We start from the raw sequence: 844 nt of genomic DNA, 5'->3' as shown, positions 1-844 counted from the left end.
TGGGGACGTGGGGATGGAGTCCCACCAGGCTGTCCGGACATGGGGATGTGGTGGGGACGTGGGGATGGAGTCCCACCAGGCTGTCCGGACATGGGGATGTGGGGATGGAGTCCCACCAGGGGATTCAGGGGGTTCCGGGAGGGATTTGGGGTCCACAGGGCGATTCAGGGGGGTTCCTGGGGGATTTAGGGTCCCCAGTGTGATGGGGGGGGCCCCCGGGAAGGGGGGAAAGTACCTTCGGAGTGGTGGGAGAGGATGAGGAGGCTGACGCAGGCGGCGCCGGCGCCGGAGCCGAAGATGGTGATGCGCTGGGGGTCACCCCCGAAGTGTCCCACGTTCTCGTTGAGCCACCGCAGCGCCTGGATCTGGTCCAGGAGCCCGTAGTTGCCCTTCGCCGCCTGGTCCCCTGTGCTCAGGAAGCCTGCGGGGACACGGGGACACTTGGGGAGATGTCCTCCCCCGTGGACCAGGTCATCAAAGCAGTAGCCCATGGTGTCCCCATGTCCCCATGCCCAACCCATGACCCCGAGGAGGTTCTCCATGGTGTCCTCGTGTCCCCACGCCCAACCCATGTCCCCAAGGAGGTTCTCCATGGTGTCCCCATGCCCCCACTCCCCGGGGGGGTTCTCCATGGCGTCCCCATGTCCCCACGCCCAACCCATGTCCCCGAGGTTGCCCCCCCGTACCGAGGACCCCCAGGCGGTAGTTCATGGTGACGACGATGACGTTGCCGTAGGCCGCCAGCACGCTGCCATCGAACATGTTCCCCGTTCCCTCCATGTAGGAGCCGCCGTGGAGGAAGAGCATCACCGGCTTCTTCCCGCTGTCCCGGATGTCTGGGGGG

At 66.4% G+C, this 844-nt stretch overlaps 1 protein-coding gene across 1 annotated transcript in view; it reads right to left on the bottom strand.

The window, feature by feature from the left end:
• The window catches only part of LOC103904676 (neuroligin-2-like), a gene marked incomplete at its 3' end in the record, with an annotated part of 3243 nt that extends 2412 nt beyond the window's left edge, over nucleotides 1-831 (bottom strand). Inside the window, 2 exon segments of the mRNA XM_009286180.1 lie at nucleotides 236-421; nucleotides 687-831. Coding sequence (XP_009284455.1) covers nucleotides 236-421; nucleotides 687-807 — 307 coding nt within the window.
• Nucleotides 832-844: the final 13 nt, after the last annotated feature.

This window comes from Aptenodytes forsteri, unplaced genomic scaffold, assembly GCF_000699145.1.
Source record: "Aptenodytes forsteri isolate BGI_AS27 unplaced genomic scaffold, ASM69914v1 Scaffold2076, whole genome shotgun sequence".
Classification (NCBI taxonomy): domain Eukaryota; kingdom Metazoa; phylum Chordata; class Aves; order Sphenisciformes; family Spheniscidae; genus Aptenodytes; species Aptenodytes forsteri.
This window is presented reverse-complemented; position numbering and strand designations above follow the sequence as displayed.